This window comes from Xenopus laevis, chromosome 1L (genome assembly GCF_017654675.1).
Source record: "Xenopus laevis strain J_2021 chromosome 1L, Xenopus_laevis_v10.1, whole genome shotgun sequence".
In the NCBI taxonomy this organism is placed as follows: domain Eukaryota; kingdom Metazoa; phylum Chordata; class Amphibia; order Anura; family Pipidae; genus Xenopus; species Xenopus laevis.
The window spans coordinates 46,556,056-46,574,616 of record NC_054371.1 but is presented as its reverse complement, the minus strand read 5'-3'; the positions used below and the strand labels follow the sequence as shown (position 1 = coordinate 46,574,616).

The following is an 18,561-nucleotide window of genomic DNA, read 5'->3' as shown; positions in this document are numbered from 1 at the left end:
TTATATTTAAAGGGGAACTCCACAAAAACATAACTTAAGCTTTTTTTTGAAATGTAAAGATAATTTCAAGCAACTTTGCAACATATATCAATTAAAAAATATGCAGACTTTTCATGATTTTTAATGGTTTCTGACAGTTCCCTAAGCCTAGCCCCCTGCTCTCCTGCTGATCTGTCTGACTACTTTGCTGAGCTGACTGACTACTGTTACTTTGTATCAACAGCCAGCTGTCCTTAGCCTGTATCCTCCAAACCCCACAATTCCCTGCACACGTGATTTCAATAAGGAAAGGAACATCACAGTGCAATGCATTGTGGGTTATGTAGTTCCTGCATGCTGTCTGTAAGCTGTGGAGAAGTTGTTACAATTTGTAACATTAGTATTTAGTCCCTCCTTCCCTGACAGAATTTCAAATGATGTAGAAATAGAAGAACTGTTAAACAGCTGGATTTCAGCTTAGAAAATGGCATTTACTCATACTTTTTGAAGAAACAGGTAACTGTGATGGGCATATTAAGCGTTTCTGTGTTATGTGGGCCTCCTTATCAAGTTTTGGTTTGGAAGCCGGAATTCCCCTTTAATACTAACACATCAGGAAATGACTAAAAGTGACACTTTAACAGCAAATACGTCCCACGTGAAAAGCTCAGGTGTGGAAATTCTATGAATAAAGCATTAGGCAAATGAAACAGTCACTGTTGATTTGGCTTCTAGTAGACAGATTAATATTATCAGAGCTTTCTCCTACCAGACCTTGAATATATCAAGTGTACTTATTAATGTCCCAAATGTGATGGCCCTTAAAAATAGAAATGACTTGCCCGGTGCTCTATGGTTCAGCCCTCTGGCCGCTCTTGTTTCAATGGTGCATCGTTCCTGGCAAAGCACATTAGTCACTGAGTCACTGATTTGTGTCCTGGAGATTGATAGCTCTGTCTGTCCTCCCCAAAATGTACTGCACACAGCAACTTAGCAACAAGGAACTCATAATATTGTAGCTGAGGCTCTTAAATCTACCAGGGCTCTTTAGGGGGCTACTCTCTTTGTGAGAAACACAAGTGCTAGTGCTAAGCCCAGTGCTAAAATATGTTCTTATAAATCAGGGGATTTCAGTCATTTGCCACTCGCAGTTCATGTTTGATACGATCCCTTAGATAGAACATCATTACATATATATATATAAAGCTTGGTAGTCAAGTTGGTATAACTGCAGAAATATCCTAGATTGGAAATAAGCAACAAATAAAAATGTCACCCCGGTTGTACTTGAGGTTGGACCCCATGCACTGCTCTTCTAAGGAAGGGTTAGGGTCAGCTCTGCCTTAAAGGGCTTGTTCATCTCTCAACACTTTTTTGCAGTTCAGTTGGTGTCCGATAGTTCACCAAAAATGAATACATTTTTCAATTACTTTCTTTTTTCTATGTGTGACTGTTTTTCTAATATTGAAGTCCAATGGCTTATTTACTAAATTCCGATGGAAAAAGTCAGAATCTGAAAATCCAGCATCTTAGACCTGTCGTGATTGCATATAAGTCTATGGGAGAAGTTCTAAAGATATTTTGATCTGCACTGGGTTACGTACAATAATCCGAAGATTTCGTGGTTTTCGGGCAAAATCAGAAAAAAAAAGTTTTTGGGTGGAAAATCTGAAAAATTCATACGATTCGTATTTTTCACGATTCTTTCAGGGTTTTTTCCCACAAACAAAGTTTTTGCAAAAGTGTATTTATAAATAAGCAGAAAAAACCCGTGGGGATTTGGTCAGAGTTTTTTTTCAGAAAATATCGAGATAAATTCAGCTTCAGAAAATTCTGAAAATCAGGTTGGATTGAAAGTGAATAGTGGCTCATCATTTGGAGACTAAGTCAATGTCAGCTTAGATCCTGCTTTACTACTAGTTGTTATGTACCTCATCTAATAAACAATGTAACACAAACAACAATTGTAACAAGTCTAAATTTACAAGTTTTGTTCAGGCAACAAGATGACATATTCTGTAAGTTTGCTATGTGCCCAGAGCACGTGAGCATGTAATTAAGAGTATGTTCTATGGGGGGGAGGTTCATTGCTTGGCCGGACTGAAACAGACTCCATATGGTAGTTACTGAGCTGTTGTTATTTACTAAAATCCAATTTTATGTCATTTTTTAAATAAAAAAAGCTTGACCAAACTCCAATCCATAATATTGCATTTATAATTAAAATAACTCGAATAAATCAGATCCGCAAAAAACTCGACAAAATCGAGCGAAAACTAGAATTGTACGATTTTTTGGGACTTTTTTTCCCCCCTGATTCGATTTTTTCGGGTAATTGCCCAAAAACCCCACATTTTTTTAATTATCGGGCTTAACCCCATGGAATCCACGATATCTTCAAACTGAGATAGGGGCATCTGCCATTTACTTATACATACTTGACCTCGTTAGGTTTGAGATAGTAGCTTTTTGGATTCGGGCATTTTGCAGCATTGTGGTATAATAAATCTTTAAAAACTTGCCCTAAAAAAAAAAGAGTTCTAGTAGATAACCCGATAACCCCTTAAAATCTGCGCCAATGTGCATAGCTCAACCCAAAGTACCAACCCATTCACCTTGGCTCAGCTCATTCTCGCTTATGCAACTTACTCCCCAGAGTCATCAATAAAATAGCCTTACTTACAATGACTATTTATACAATATAAATCTCTGCCCAATCTCTGATTGGTAACAGCCAACACAGAACTGAATAAAGACCCATATGAGTGCACTCATTGTGAAGGAGCTCTTCTAATCAAGGCTAATTCAATTTGCAGGAAACAAGAATACATCACATGAGGCATGTTTTTTTTTTTTTTTTACTAATTTAACACTTTCCCTGCTACCAATGTATAGGGGTTTCTATTTATTTTTCAGCAATTTACATTTTTGGCACTAAAAAGAATGTCAATAATGGTTTAATAAAAATGACGACATTTTTTGAAAGATTTAAACTTGCGACGAGGTCATGTAAAAGTCAATGGGGAGCTTTCCTAGCCAAAATGTAAACTATTCAATTCGAGTTTTTTAAAGCTTGTAAACTTGCTAAAAATAAGGCATTCAAGTTTTTTTCCAGGATTTTATTCCTTCAAGGTTTTTAATATTTTGAATTTTTTTAAAAATATTTAAGGTAACATTTTTTGAAATGAGAGTTTATTTGAAGTAGATAAAGATTAACCTCTTGAATTTTGACTATTTCACTGTCTTACAAAACATACAGAATACCAGAAACATAGATTGTATTGGGATTGCAGTGGGAACTGGGCATATCTAGGCCACGGTATCATGCTAAACATGGTAAAAAGGTTAAAACTGTTATAGATCTATTATTACCAAAACTCTGATACTCTTTTGTGCATAGTTGTACTTTATATTTGCTTCATTTACCCGGCCTCCATACTCATACATATCCATACATAGTGACGTTCGGCTCAGGAAAACCTTGACCCTTACCCAACCCTAAACCGAAAAATGTTGCCATTGTAGGAAACGCAACTGACCCGTACCTGCACCATCTTGCCCTTCTGTAAGCGCCTCTGGTTATTTAAGACCGAGAATATTTGGAAGCAGTGGAGGCGTGTTCTTCCCCAGTCTAACTCAATCCTAACCCACAATGGTTGGCCAAATAGTAACCCGGGTCAACCCACACATCACTCCCATACTCCTAGATTAAGCAATGGACAACACCAATACAGAATGGTCAAGACAATCTTCCTTTGGGGTTCTAAACCCCAGATTAGCAAAATTAAATATTTTGGGTTTCATTTTGCACCAATACTAGACATACACGAAGGAAGTATCATCTTCAATATATTTCGCTGTACATGCTGATTGAGATAAGTCACAAGTGTTCTCAGAATCAGATAACACAAACTGTACTAATTGTCTATTAGGATCCTGGTGATGAAATCCCAATATTTCATTCTTTACATGAAAATAGACAAAGTCTTGTTTTACTCCAGGCAAAATTTATTAGATATCTATTCAAGGAAAAAAAAACAGAAAAAAAGGAAGATAACACAAATACATTTGCTTGTAAGAATTTGCTGTTAATTACCTGTAAGCCAGGTATTAAAAATTTCTTTTATCATCAGATACAAAGTAGAAACTGTTTCTTTTTTTTAAATAATACAAGCAATAGACACGGAAGTCTTCCATCATAATGGCATCAAAGAAAGGTGTCAACTTTAAAGCAAAGCCGCATGCTGTAGAACAAGTTTAAAACGGAAAGCCTTCCAAATATAAAGCTTCTTTATTTCTTCAACATGAAATACTGTATACTGCAAAAGAGATGTGTATTTTAATAGCATTTCTCTATAACAAATAAATATATACATTTAGATACCACTGGTAAAACCAAGTTCAGTGTTTCACAAAATCTTTCATAAAAGGCTATTTTACAGGTCTGGAATATTTAGCGTGGCCAAGAGCAGAGAGAAGCTGTCGATGCTCACAGTTAGAAGACTTGCTAGAAGCAGAATAGTAGGTTGGACGGAAGCGCTGTACAAAGAAAATCAAGCAAACATACTGTATGTACAAAATACTAAATCAAAAGTGAACAGATCTGTGAGTCTAATAAGAGGAGTTATTCGATAAGCACTATTTTAAGGTGCAACAAAAACTTGTTGTGTATATTGATTTTGTTGGATGCTGAATTATCGACAAGTGCAGAGCATTTGACACCAGTAAAGAAGAACCACAAACAGGTTGAGATGCATGGAAATTAATGGCTATGAGTAAGTGGCGCAAAGAGAACTTCACTGTCTTGAAGATTCATCTGAAACCTGTCTAGAACTCTGGCAGAAAACTTTATTTGGACAGTCTCTACAATACTGAACTGAAGAACTTATCTGCCATGGACTGTCTCACCAATACTCAACTGAAGTATTTGTCTGCTTTACACACAATGGAAGAACTTCTTTGCTTGGTCACATTCACCAATACTGAAGAGCATCTCTGCCTTGGATAAATGCACCATATCTCAAGTAAAGGACTTCTCTGCTTTGGAAAATCTCACTAATACTCGACCATTGACAGTCTCACCAATTCCCAAATGAAGATCTTCTCTGCCTTTTATAGACTATCCAATACTCAACTGAAGAATGTAACTGCCTTGGATAGGCTAACCAAAATTCCACTGAAGAACCTCTTTGTCTTGGACAGACTCAAGACTACTCAACTGAAGAACCTCTCTGATTGGATAGATGCACCAACTCTTGGTGCACTTTTACAGACTCACCCATTCTCAAGTAAAGAATTCCATTCAACTTGGACAAACTTGAGAAAAGAACTTCACTAACTTGGATGGACTCACTAATACTCTAGCAGCTACGGTATGTCCATATAACAGAATGTTAGTAGATCTTGAGGAATGGTGTGAAGCACTAATGTCAAACCCATAGCCAGGGCTAGGTCAGAACAGAAACATTTGCGCTGGGTCCTCAGTCTCAAAGGGGACACTTTGGTCAAAAAATACACTCATCATATAGTATCGCATGCTGTTATAATGCACAGCTATTGTTCACATTTCACCTAGCAGAGATGGATGGCTTCCATTTCTAGTGTGAAGGCTCACACAGAGGTTAGCTTTCATTGGCTACTACATGTTGTATATTCATTTAAGTAGTTATTTTTCTGAAGCAGAGGTCCACAATCGTCATTCACAGAGGAACATTTTTCTGTATCTCAATGCTGAGATGATTTTACAGTCAATGGGCGGATCAAGCATTATATATGTGAATGGACAGAATTGGTGGGTGCATTAACCATAAACACCACTATAAACTGGTGAAAGAGCAAGACTATTCACAATCACTGTGAGCCTTAAAGGGATCCTGTCATCAGAAAACATGTTTTTTTCAAAACGCATCAGTTAATGGTACTACTCCAGCAGAATTCTGCACTGAAATCCATTTCTCAAAAGAGCAAACAGATTTTTTTATATTCAATTTTGAATTCTGACATGGGGCTAGACATTTTGTCAATTTCCCAGCTGCCCCTGGTCATATGACTTGTGCCTGCACTTTAGGAGAGAAATGCTTTCTGGCAGGCTGCTGTTTTTCCATCTGAATGTGTCTCAGTGAGACATGGGTTTTTACTATTGAGTGTTGTTCTTAGATCTACCAGACAGCTGTTATCTCGTGTTAGGGAGCTGTTATCTGGTTACCTTCCCATTGTTCTTTTGTTTGGCTGCTGGGGGGGGGGGGAAAGGGAGGGGGTTGATATCACTCCAACTTGCAGTACAGCAGTAAAGAGTGATTGAAGTTTATCAGAGCGCGGGTCACATGACTTGGGGCAGCTGGGAAATTGACAATATGTCTAGCCCCATGTCAGATTTCAAAAATGAATATAAAAAAATCTGCTCTTTTGAGAAATGGATTTCAGTGCAAAATTCTGCTGGGGCAGCACTATTAACTGATTCATTTTGAAAAAATTTTTTTTCCCCATGACAGTATCCCTTTAAGTACAGGCATTTCTGTACGACTAATTCGTCTTTCTTACTCCTTAATTAGAAGCAACAGCATTTACTCAATTAAGCTTTAATTTCATGCGTTAAATACATTACATACCTCCTAGTGCATTTATTTCAGTGGCATTAGACACATCCATAACTGAACTAAGTACAGTCCACCTTAGCACACAGTGTTCCTTTTTTCTTATGTTTAAAGCCCGTAGCAGGTGTTTGGGCAGTAAAACTCTGTAAATGAGTATGGGTCTATGTTAGAGAAAGCACAAACATGAAGTATGGTGGATATCAGAAGTCCATTGTTCCTTTATTAACATGCTAATGTTGCTGAAATGATGATAAACCACGCAAGAAAATTTGTCACTTTTAAGATCTTGTAATCAACAGTAGTTTTAGAATGGAATCAGTGCAGACCCTTTGTTTATACCGTGGGATTGTTCAGATTTACATATGAAAGTCATTCAACTGACATTAACCAAAATGGACTGTTTGGAAGTATCTATTTCCTGTAAGGATTCATTGATGATTGATGGCTGCATAGTGCATAACTTACTATGGTCCACAAGAAGGTTACAAAAGATCAGAATATGGGAATATAAATGAAGGTATTTCAAAGTATCTTTGATAACGGGATGGTTTTTCCTAAAAAGATCGAGGAACCAGAGGCCACAACATCAGGAACTGATCTTTCATTAGAAGCAGTGGTGAGGGCAGTGAGGTTGTGGGATGTCCTGCCAGGTGATGACAGATGCTATTAATGCCTGTAAGAGTGGCTTGGATGATTTGAAGGCTATTGTGATCTTCAACTAGTCTACTTGTGATCTACACCTAGTTTACTATAGGTATCAGTATATGCAGTTTTTATATGCGAGTGTATAGATAAAAAGAAAACCTAAATCTTGCAAGAAGACTCATTCAGTCTCCTAAAGCCATTTCCAATATACGACCTTTTTGGTTTTAATAATAAAAGAAAATCTTTGTGGAAAGCCAGCACAGCTCAAGGTGTATAGAAAGAATCATTTGAGTTTTTTGGTTTTTAAGCCTGAATTCACTGATTTGAGTTTTCTCTTAAATTAGAAAACATTTGAAGTGTGAGTTCACTCGGCCTTTGACAAATGACCCCCTAAATATTAATTTATTTTTGGAATCAGAGGGGCAACTCTACTAGGAAATGGCTTGAAGAAGAAAAAGATCAATGTGATCCATCTTAACAGGAGAATAGAGATCCAGTTGCAATGCGTTTGAATTCTTCTTCTATGAGGAGTCAAATAAAATAGCAAAATGTAGTTCCGTAAAGTTGAGAGAACTATCCAAACTCACTAACTGATATCACCAAAGCAATGGGGTTTCCACAATATATTAAAGGGTGTGCACTGTGCATTAATGCAACCAAGGCATTGAAACGTTTATTGATCAATTTGTTTTTCAAACAAATCCAACTGACTGCAAGATCATAAAAGTGAAAAGGTCTAAATGGATCTGTAGTTATTTTCAGCCATGAAAAGCTGTTCAACAAGAATTCCTCCAGCTATCTGAAATGCACCTCCCATTATCCCCTGAGAATATCTGGCTGTGGTTGCTGCATAAAGTTTTACCATTACAATTTACTGTTCCACAATTCTTCCTCCCAAGATCGGTCTACTATGGCGGAGCTATATATTGAGCATGAGTAACGCCACCATGTAGTTGCTGTACTATATCTTCCAGTTTCCCAAAAGTTGGCAGAGAGGGGAACTGAGGGATGCAGTTCAACAAGTTCCCTGTCTCATAAACCCAGAGTAAATGTGCTCTGCAAAAATGTACACAAGGCAATAAAGGTGACACTAAATAACTCATTTATACGACATGATTTCAGCACAAAAGAGACCGCTGTATTTATTGGTGTTGGGCCAATAACATGGCAGCAAGGAACTTGCTTCTCACATGACATTATGGATACCATGCTACCAGGTTTGTGCTTACCTTCACACAAATGTCCTGAAGTTAAACACACACACACACTCAACGAGAACAATATAGGAAAATACTAGGCTTAATACCAGGCTTAATATTTGTGACTTGTTGGTTTGCAGTGTGAGTACCCTATATAATGATGTGTAACCCAGGCAAACATTCATATAAATGTATAAATATAAGTGCAGTCAACACACCCCAGCTTGTATAGTTATTCTAACATAATCCTGTGCTTTGATGCAGATGTTAGCAGTAAAACAAAGGAACCAACAGATATTCCTAATCCGTTGTATTAACAAATTCCATTTGAGATTCAAATCTTTAATGTGAGGTGGACATAGAAATTGCTGCTCTCCAATCCTCTGGGTCCCTGGTTCTGTTAAGGCTCAGGGTAGAACTACATGGGCGACCGTTGCGCCAAAACGCAGGTGTCAAATCGGATGCGATGGAAAATAAGGTAAAATACAAATGTCGGATCTTGTTGCATCATTCATCCGGCACGACTGTCGGATGCAGACGCAGCATGCAGCATTCTACGATGCAACACCATCCGACATTGCTATTGCTTACCTTATTCTCCGTTGCATCCGATTTAACGCCTGCGTTTTGACGCAGCACGTTGGATCTGCCGGAAACGCACCAAAGTCGCCCATGTAGCTCTACCCTAACAAGACACTGGGGCTCATTTATCAACACTGGGCAAATTTGCCCATGGGCAGTAACCCATGGCAACCAATCAGAATGCTGCATTCATTGTCCTACTTGCAGCTGGTTTCAAAAAGCTAATCACTGATTGGTTGCTATAGGTACTGCCCATGGGCAGATTTGTCCAGTGTTGTTAAATGAGCCCCACTGTCTCATATTCCCATGGGTTCTGTTTTATAGAACTTTGTTATCATTCTGCATTCAGGTTTCAAGAAGAGGTGATGATGCATGGCCAATGCAATAGGTCTTGCTATTACAGACCTGCAGAATTTTTAATGATAGCTGTATTTCAGATGTCCCTGCCCAATAACTCAGAAAGGAGTAACCCATGGCAACCAATCAGATTGCTGCGTTCATTGTTATTGCCTGACAACCCGTTGCTAAGAAAATTACGGGCCACTGTAGTTTTTAGTGACTTCATCAATGACAGGATTAGTGTTTATATACAGGTTAAAAGAAATGAAAGATGTCATTTTGGGGAAGTTTTGGGCTTACTGATTAGTGATAGTGATGCTTTATACACATTAATAAGTACTTAATGTATCACTGGTTTCAGGGTCTGTAATGAAATTAGAGATATGAGGACATAAGACATCACCGCCTCTAAACAGCTTTTCTCTGTTTGAAGCTTATGTTTTATTAACTACACATTAGGCTAAAACTAGATGTCTCTGTTCCTACATAAAGATAATAACAATTAAGCCTGCACCATAGCAGGCCTGGCATTGTAGTTATCATTATATCCAAGATGGCAGATTGTCCTGTGGAGCTGCTAATCTTAGAGTGTAATAACTGTTGCTCAGAATGACATAAAGAGGCAATAAAAGTGAATAATGAGTGGTGATGGTCTAGACTGAGCTATGGCAAGAAACGTGTCCATTGAACTCTAATACTGCTGGTTGATGTTGGCAGGCAGCAGCAGGGCTTACACTTGAATGGTTAGAAAACAGAAGCGTGCTTCCTAGCATTCTCTCATAAATGTGCAGTGTCAAGCAGCGGAAACAGTTTTTCACAGCCTCTTCACGTAGTTTCCGGGGAAAGTTCCAAAGAATTTAGTCCTCCTTGATGTCCCTGAAACCAGACAAAAAAACCTTATCTCTTTATATGTATAAATAGTGTAGGAAAGATAAACAGAGACTCCTGCTTAAGGGCAGGACTTCTCAGACCTGATTGCTGGTGAAATAAGTGAAATCAATTTTTAATATCAATAATAACAATTATAAGGATATATTTTAGAGTATATTCATGGCTCTTATATTACAATAAAGAAGTCAAACTGGAGGCCATAAAAATGGCAAAGAGGTTCATATTTGGCCCATGGGAATCCAGATAGACAAGCCTTGCTTTACGTCAACTTTTGCAAGTCTAATCCAATATTTTTTAAAAAGTATATGGCTACTCACGACCTTCTTTATCTTTAGTTTCCCTTGAAGAATTTGGAAAACAATCAATCCCAGCACAGGCGATATGAAGTGTATGTGTTCGGGCCCTGCGTGTTTATGTTACCTCTCTTATAAAAAGGCGTTCCAGTTACAGTGATGTATTGAGGTTATGGGTTGGAATCCTGCTGGTGGAACTTTAAGGGAATGCTTTGCACATTACCTCTGTCAACCCCACAATTATTATTGAAAAACTCACCTACAAACCATCCGTCATCACATTTTTCCATGACATCGATCACATCTCCTTCCCTCAATTCCAACTCATCTTCATTGCGTGGCGTGTAGTTGTACAAAGACTGATATCTTAGAAGGAACGTAACATACAGGTTAGGCCTAAAGAGACCAAAGGCTCAGAGGAGCAAAAGGTAAAGAAGAACACAGAGTCATATAAAACATAGAAACTAACTACAAAACCTGGCAAGACTTCATTAGATATTATTATCCTTTTTATTAACAAGTTATTATAAAACATCTACCAGGGTAATAGGGCTTGTTTATGAATGCAAGCGCAAGGGTACTTTAATTATGCACATCAATGTGTTTTTTTTTATACCCATAATGCAGCATTTTCCCCTGGAATGGCAGCGTAATTGGGCACACTTGTTAAGTCGTATCCATTAATATTACTGTAGCATCCATATAACAAAATGTATAATCAGAACAGCTATTCTTTATTTATCTAAAGGACAATAATAACATTTTATACTGGAAACAACACTGTGCAAGAACAGAGCAGATTTCTTTCCTCTAGCCCAAGGCAAACAAAGTGACTTCCTTATTTGCTCACAGAATCCTATGTAACAACAATGAATACTATCACAGGTATGGGATCTATTATCTGGAAACCCTTTAATAAGAAATACAGCAGTGTCCCATCATGTGACTGTCCTGCTTAAACAAACTGCGGGGACTGATGGGAAGGTACAATCGATGGTGCTGGGGGTCAGATAGTTGAGATCCAGCGTTATTGTTCCTATGATCTATGGCAGGCATGCAGTTCAATGTATTTAGCAGCTTTAGGGAATGGTATTCTACAATCTTTCGATCCCACATCTGTACAGAAACATAACACACACAGTGGATTTATTTCATATGAGAGAAAGAGAGAAAACTTACGGTTCGCCGAGGGTTTGTATATTTTCATGAGTAAACACCGGGCGCTGTTGGGAAAAGAAGGAGCAGTTAGAATATTTCTAAGCTCTAAACATTTCTAAAGAAAGAAAAAAAAATCTTAGAATAGACAAAATACAAATGATCCGTCACTAGGACAATGTATCTTAGAAAGAACTACCAGGTAAATAAAACAAAAACATCTGTTTCACGGATAGTTAAACCATTTGTGCCGTAAAATTCCCAGCAGACACCGATAGCCAAAATAAATGGGTGGGATGCTGGGGAGTTATAATTCAGCTGGAGGGTCTCTACACAATGATCTTGGCTCTATATACAGCACGTAGGTGAAATACAAAAATGTTTGATTGCCAGTAACAGCTACAGTTTAAACATTAGAGTGCTCATATAGTGATTTGAGCAGCTGAGATTTGCCCCCAATTTTAATATAAGGTCATTTTGAAATGTCCCTTGTATATTACCAAAAGCTCTTTGTTGAGTGCATCAAGTGTCTACTTATGACAGTTAGGGCTGACATATTTTCTAAAATAAAAACATGGAAGCTGTACTGCACCAGTGTCAACAACCAATCAGAGTTCTGTGCAGCCTTCTCCAGATCAGATAATGAAAGGAAAGGGTTTTATCATTTTATATTGGGACCTGCACTGCTGCAGTTCACCATCTGTGTCAGAAAATAACAAACTCAGTGTCTGTGTGTGTACCCTGAGTATTCCTAACAATATTGCCACGTAAAGAAATGATACATATAAACGCAGTGCATCAATAAACGAGATTTATACAGATAGCAGTCACATTTACACAACATACAGTATTTAAGCACAATATCAGGATGGAGAGAGCACAAAAAGCCACAATTAACCCCCCGACAATATGATTAGCCTGTACCATGACAAGTTGCTAGATATGCACAGAGAGCAAGCTGAGTGTCATGCTAACATGGAAGACTTCATACATGAGCACATACAGTGTATCGGAGGACACACACCATCTTACAAAGGCTTACCATGGTACCTTACAAGGGAAAAATGCAACAGCCGTTAGAGTGCTAAAAAGTTGATTTAATAATTCAAAATTGTTTATTACCCACAAATAATACTTTTAATGCCTCAGGGACTTGAGCAATCGCAGAAAGATTGTTTTAGGGATCTGAGGAGGCTCAGACAAGGATCATTTGTTCTGCCGGCTGTAAGAAGGCAAAGGTAACAGAAGAAGTCCACTCTGCTCCTGGGCAGCTATTCTGGGACAATAATATCTGTCCCTAATATTTTAATCCCACTAAGCCAGAGGGTAAGTGAAGGTTAGAGGAATGTTGTTTATATTTAAAACAGGCTACATAGCAAGATAGAGAACAGAGTTAAACAGGGTCCCCATTCAGGTGCAATAACATCGCTGTTTAAATGCAGTTTATGAAGTTCAAAGTGTTGCTGAATGCTTAGCCAGATGCTAAGAAATTGAGAAAACCGCAGCTTTGTCTCGCATTTCCTAGAAATCCGTTTTCTGGAGTATAACAATCTCTGATGACTGCTAATGGGATCTCAGAACAATCAAAATGATCTCTCATTTTAGATCATTTTATTACTTTTTGCAATGGATCCGAAACAAAACATCAGTTATCAATATTATAATGATTGCTTTTGTTAGAAGGAGGAACATATGAGTAAACTATATTTGGTTCATGTATGCTTTGAAAGCGGACCAGGCTCCTTGCCGCCCTGGGTGCAAGCTGTATTATTGGCAAAAGTGAAAAACTTTACTTAAAATGCCATTGGCAATGTTTTGGGTTACGCAGGCCCTTTGTCAAGCCCTATATGAGTAAACTATAGGGTGCACCGAATCCACAATTTTGGATTCGGCTGAACCCCTGAATCCTTTTCTAAAGATTTGGCCGAATACCGAACCAAATCCAAGTCCTAATTTGCATATGCAAATTAGGGGTGGTATGGGGAAAACATTTTTACTTCCTTGTTTTATGACAAAAAGTCAAGTGATTTCCATCCCGCCCCTAATTTGCATGAGCAAATTAGGATACGGTTTGGCTGAATCCGAATCCTGTTGAAAAAGGCCAAATCCTGGCCGAATCCCGAACCGAATCCTATGATAAGGGGGCTTTGTGGTAGAATCAGACTGGCCTGATATATTACTAGAGGCTCTGCTGGTAGCCTCCAATTCTCATCTGTTTATTCTTATTTCCAGTGGGCCCTAACAAACCCAGTCCGACAGTGGGTAGAAAGTGGGTAAACTCTGCTTATTTCCATGTAGATTTTGACTGTTGACACAATGCTTGGAGCTGCAGATGACCATTGAACTTAAAAAAAAAAAAAAAAAATATATATATATATATATATATATACACACACACACACACACACACACATACATATAGAAAAGCTCTAACAATAATTAACAAATGTGTCTATTGTACTCCTCTCTATGATTTTCACCCTTCTGATGCAGAGGGCATTTTTTAATGTACCATAAAACTTACTCTTATTACTTAGTGTTTATATGAACATTTCTGAATTGGGCCAAGCAGAACCGCCCCACATCTATTTAGCCATTGAACTTTTCCTAAGCAAAAGAAACAGGTCCCATAGATAAAACGTTCTATAGCCGGTACAACTCATTACGTTTGCCATATGTGCCCTTATAAACTGTACAGAGAAACACTATAAACATGTCCCAGAATCAGTAGTGCAATAACAATGGCACCATTTTGCAAGTAAAGCTTAGGGAATAGCAAATGTACAAAAATAAGAGATATGTACAGATGGCACATAAGTATTGAACACGTCAACGGTTTTCTCAGTAAATATATTTCTAATGAGGCTACTGACATGAAAATTACACCAGATGTCGGTAACAACCCAAGTAATCTACACATACAAAGAAATCAAAACAAAAAAGTCCATAAATTAAGTTATGTGTAATAAAGTGGAATGACACATGGAATAAGTATTGAACACGCTTACTGAAATGTATTTAATACTTAGTAGAAAAGCCTTTGTTGGTAATCACAACTTCAAGACCCTCCTGTATGGAGAAACTAATTGCATGCATTGCTCAGGTGTAATTTTAGCCCATTCTTTAACACAAACTGTCTTCAAATCTTGAAGGTTCCAGGGGCCTCTTCTATGAACTCTGATCTTCAGTTCTTTCCGTAGATTTTGATTCAAGCCAGGTTATTGCCCGGACCATTCTAGCAGCTTTATTTTCTTTCTCTGAAACCAACTGAGAGTTTCCTTGGCTGTGTATTTGGGATAATTGTCTTGCTGAAATGTTCACCCTCGTTTCATCTTCAACATCCTGATAGATGGCAGCAAATTCTTATCAAGAATGTCCAGGTACATTTCTCCATTTGAAGTCTGCCAGAGCCATATGCTAAAAAACAGCCCCACGCTGTGATGTTCCCACCTTCAAACGTCACTGTTGGTTTGGTTTTTGGGGTGATGGGCAATGCCATTTTTCCTCCAACCATGGTTTGGTCTCATCTGACCAGACTATATTCTCCCAGAATTTCATTGGCTTATCCAAAGGTTGTGCAGCAAACTGTATTTATGTATGTAACTTTATGTATGGATAACTTTGGTTGTTACCGACATCTGGTGCAAATTTCATGTTTCACTGCTGTATTTGATTGGATTTCTTTGGTGCACTCCATCACTTTTTCTATAAGCTTGGGAAGCAGCGACAAAACAAAAGATGTGCGGTGTGACTTTGCTCCATTTATTGTGCAACAAATGAGCAGAAAGCAACATGAGGACATTGTGGTATTTGCACAAATTAGATTCACAAATGAAAATGAAAGTACAAGGAAACAATAGGGGTATGTCTCCTCCTGTAGGTAACTGTGTTACAGATGCCTTTGGGGCAAATTCACTAAGCGACGAATCGCCTAACGCTAGCGTCAATTAGCTAGCGTTGGTCATTTTCGTTACTTCGCAAATTCAGTAACGGACACTGGCGTACATTCGCTAGTGTTACTTCACATCCTTATGCCTGGCGAATTTGCGCAACGGACGTAACTACGCAAATTCACTAACGCGCGCATTGTACTGAACGCTACCTTTTACGCTAGACTTCCTTCGCCAACTCAGACCAGGCGAAGCGCAATAGAGTAGATAGGGATTGCTTCAAAAAAAGTTCACATTTTTCCCAAAAAACGCTGGCGTTTTCTATATTATGGGTGATAGGCTGAAAAAGATTGAAAATTTTCCCCCCTACATTTCCTAACTCAACTTAACTATACAGTGGGCACATGTGTAGGGCAAAATAAAAATTTTATTTGATGTTTTGAAGGTTTCCCAGGCATTTGTAGTGCTGCTACATATTCCTCCATTGAAATTTGAATTTGGCGCCGTATGCAAATTAACCATCTCTAGCGTAACTTCGCTTTGCTTAGCGAATCAACGCTAGCGCAACTTCGCAACCTTACTCTAACCCTGAGCGCAACTTCGGATTTTAGTGAATTTGCGGAGCGCTAGCGAAACTACGCCTGGCGAAGTGTGGCGAAGTTATGCCTGGCGCAACTACGAATCTTAGTGAATTTGCCCCTTTGAGTGAATCAGGCAGTGGGACACAATTCTATGGCTGTAATAATTCAACATTGTTTTATCTACTGGTTTGTGCCTTTATAAAGCCTCCTCATACTGGTAAGTAAAACCCACACTTAAACCTCCAGAGCTTTACAGACTTTTATTAGCTTAGCCCTTCAATGTCTGTGTGTTATGAAAGAGAAAATATTCAGGGTTCAGTCAGTGAATAAAGCTTAATGACTCTTAAATACAGTTCTGTTCTATATCTGCTTGTGCTGAGTGGGTTAGATTGTTTTCCATTGTTGTCTGAGACATTCTAATTAAGGACTGCTATAGCAATATAATGTTTTTAGCAAGTATTTAGTAATACAAGAGAACAGTCAAGACATACAGACAGGAATAGCCAACTTTAACAGCCTTCTTTTTCCGCTTTAATTTGAAATACCGAGGCATTGGCTCCCATGCTAAGCAGTCCTCATCCTCTGACATTATCCGAGCTGAACATTAGTACAGGTATGGGATCTGCTATTAGGATCCGAATTACGGAACAGCCATCTCCCATAGACTCTATTTTATCCAAATAATCTAAATTTAAAAAAAACGATTTCCCTTTTCTCTTTAATAATAAAACAGTACATTGTACTTGATCCATACTTAAGGTATGAAGATCCAAGTTATAGAAATATCCATTCTCCGGAAAACCCCAGGTCCCGGGCATTCTGGATAACAGGTCCCATACCGTTAAAGATTAAATAAAAACTGGTCCTAAATAGAAACAAGATAGAAGTATGAATGTTGTTCAATTTAAAGAGGTGGACTAAGTTAACTTTTAATATGTTATAGAATGGCTAGTTCTAAGCAACTTTTCAACTGGCCTTCATTTTTTCTTTTTTATAGTTTCTTTAATTGTTTGCCTTCTTCCTCTGACTCTTTCCAGCTTTCAAATATGGGTCACTGACCCCTTCTGAAACAAATGCTCTGTAAGGCTACACTTCTTTTGTTATCACTATGTTTCATTACTCCTCTTTCTATTCAGACCATCTCCTATTCATACTCCAGTCTCATATTCAAATCAGTGCATGGTTGCTAGGATAATTTGGACCCTAGCAACCAGATTGCTGAAATTGCAAACTGGAGAGCTGCTGAAGAAAAATCTAAATAACTCCAAAAAAACAAATAATAAAGAATGAAAGTCAATTGCAAATTGTCTCAGAATATCTCTCTTTGCATCATACTAAAAGTTCATTTATTCATCTTGCCGTATGCCCTGTTCCTCACCAATCCATTTGCAGATTTGCAGGTGATACGGCTCAACCAGCAGATCCCAAAACTATACAGCTGAGTGTGCAGTTCAGCCAAATAAAACAGGCACAGAGAACCCATTGATACATGCCTTAAAGGTTCAAAAGCTGGACAACAGACTTTAAAACTTACCCAAATGCTGTGACTATTCTTTACGCCTCTAGATGTTCATATAAACTGGTAGAAAACATCACTAATGATGCAAAGTTCCAATTCTCAATGTTCTTAGTATTGATTTCACAACTCAAATGGGAAACATGCTTAAATAAAAGGCAGCGTGTTTGTGCAACACGGAGCGAGTGAGGTACTCTACCCTGTGTGTGAGGCTTGGACTTTTCACAGGTGAATTGCAGGTCTTTCTAGACATCACCGGACTACGAGGAGGCTTACCAACAACTACTAGGTCACTTTTAAAAATCGCCTGCAAAACCACAAGAAAGTGTTCATTTTTACCACTTCAAACCAGATATTCTGCATTCTTCAATATCAGCTGCACATGCAGAGGTGAAAGAAAGAAGCCTAAACCCAGCAACAAAAGCCAAAGCATAAGCACAGAGATTTTTAGAGCTTGTCATGCAATAAACACATGCACCAAAATCCCACTCCAAAACCAACGGGATCCAGTTCATCTGCGTTTCTGCTTCCGGAACTAGGGATCAAATACATTACAGGATTTGCACACGGCTACAACAATGTAAAAATTCAAGGTAGTTTTGGGACACATTGCATGCTTTGGCATTTCATTTAAGGGCAAATATTTGTACCACAATATAAAGAAAATATTTAGCAGCATGGTAAACTGATGTTTTTTTGGAGACATAATACCTTCTGGTGAAGAAAGTATCAGTGAGAGAATGCATGAAAAACCTAATAATTCTTATTTTTTGTTTGCACCCATGCAATTCAATAACTTTACCATCAATTTGGCAAAAAAATTAGTTTGAAGCCTATATCTCCCTACAAGAGCCTCCTAATCACCATCCAGTGGGACAGGGAGATTCTGACATATTTA

At 38.2% G+C, this 18,561-nt stretch overlaps 1 protein-coding gene across 9 annotated transcripts in view; it reads right to left on the bottom strand.

Moving 5' to 3' along the window:
* Positions 1-8,940: 8,940 nt before the first annotated feature.
* The window catches only part of LOC108698663 (sorbin and SH3 domain-containing protein 2), a 164,802-nt gene continuing 155,181 nt past the window's right edge, over positions 8,941-18,561 (bottom strand). For 2 of the 9 annotated variants that reach the window (XM_041589047.1, XM_041589052.1), the window contains 3 exons: positions 11,701-11,744; positions 10,781-10,887; positions 8,957-10,213 (listed from right to left, as the gene is read on the bottom strand). In XM_041589047.1, coding sequence (XP_041444981.1) covers positions 10,152-10,213; positions 10,781-10,887; positions 11,701-11,744 — 213 coding nt within the window. In that variant the 3' untranslated portion in view covers positions 8,957-10,151. Of the gene's footprint in view, positions 10,214-10,780; positions 10,888-11,700; positions 11,745-18,561 lie in introns of all 9 variants that reach the window. The other 7 variants (XM_018230372.2, XM_018230377.2, XM_041589050.1 and 4 more) reach the window with 6 other exon arrangements.